This window comes from Bison bison, unplaced genomic scaffold, assembly GCF_000754665.1.
Source record: "Bison bison bison isolate TAMUID 2011002044 unplaced genomic scaffold, Bison_UMD1.0 scf7180017613434, whole genome shotgun sequence".
In the NCBI taxonomy this organism is placed as follows: domain Eukaryota; kingdom Metazoa; phylum Chordata; class Mammalia; order Artiodactyla; family Bovidae; genus Bison; species Bison bison.
In genome coordinates this window covers 1-939 of record NW_011442678.1, presented here as the reverse complement: position 1 = coordinate 939, position 939 = coordinate 1, and the positions used below count along the sequence as shown (strand labels likewise).

General features: G+C 49.7%; 1 protein-coding gene across 1 annotated transcript; it reads left to right on the top strand.

Moving 5' to 3' along the window:
- Window positions 1–9: 9 nt before the first annotated feature.
- Window positions 10–898, top strand: LOC104980665 (glycogen [starch] synthase, muscle-like; the record flags this gene model as incomplete). Its single annotated transcript, XM_010829461.1, has 2 exons — window positions 10–129; window positions 450–898. Coding segments are annotated over 2 exons (378 nt in total), but the record flags the coding sequence as incomplete, so codon positions are not given.
- Between the last annotated feature and the right edge of the window lie 41 nt (window positions 899–939).

Here is a 939-nt window from a genome sequence, read left to right as displayed (position 1 = left end):
TTGTGGCCCCTACAGCGGCAATCTTTCCCTCCTGTGTGCACCCACAATATGCTGGATGACTCCTCAGACCCCATCTTGACAACCATCCGCCGAATCGGCCTCTTTAATAGTAGTGCTGACAGAGTCAAGGTGAGTGCACTGGCCAGGGTGGGGTTGAGCAAAGTCGGGGGGAGTGGTTTAGGAGGAAGGGGTGTGATATGAGGGATGGAGCCTGGCCCTCATGTTCCCAATCTACCCTAGTTTATGAAAGGACTGCAGAGTTTAGAAAGAACCTTTGCTTCTGAGGCAGACAGCCTTGGATTCCTATCTTTGTCCTGACACTGACTTGTGTGGGTTTGGTCAAGTCTTGCATCCTCTCTGAGCCACCCAGAGAGCACCCTGGGAGCTCCCTCCACCCAGGGAGGAGCTAAATAGGGTGCTCAGGTTGAGCCCTTGTTTTTCGCTGCCAGGTGATTTTTCACCCGGAGTTCCTGTCTTCTACGAGCCCTCTGCTCCCTGTGGACTATGAGGAATTTGTCCGTGGCTGCCACCTTGGGGTCTTCCCCTCCTACTATGAGCCTTGGGGCTACACACCAGGTGAGTTCAGCATCTGGCATGATCCTGAGCCAAGGGACTCGCCCTCCCTGAGCTCCAAGCTCCACCCTTGCGAAAGAGGAACAATGGAAACAGTCTGTTCATGTGTTTCTGTGACACAGCAGCTCATGTGATGAGTAACTAGAGGGCTGATGTCAGAGTTCACACGTGATTTCTCTGTTTGCTACTGTTTGGTTTCCGCAAACAGCAACAGCTTAAATGCACAGTTTGCTAACAATCCAGCTACTTTCCTATGTTTTTAAGGGTAAATAAATACCACATTTGCTGTAGTATTTCTTCAGTGATGAGTAATTTGACAGATCTTTTAAACAGTACTTGTGTGATGATTAGGAAACTTGCCAGTTT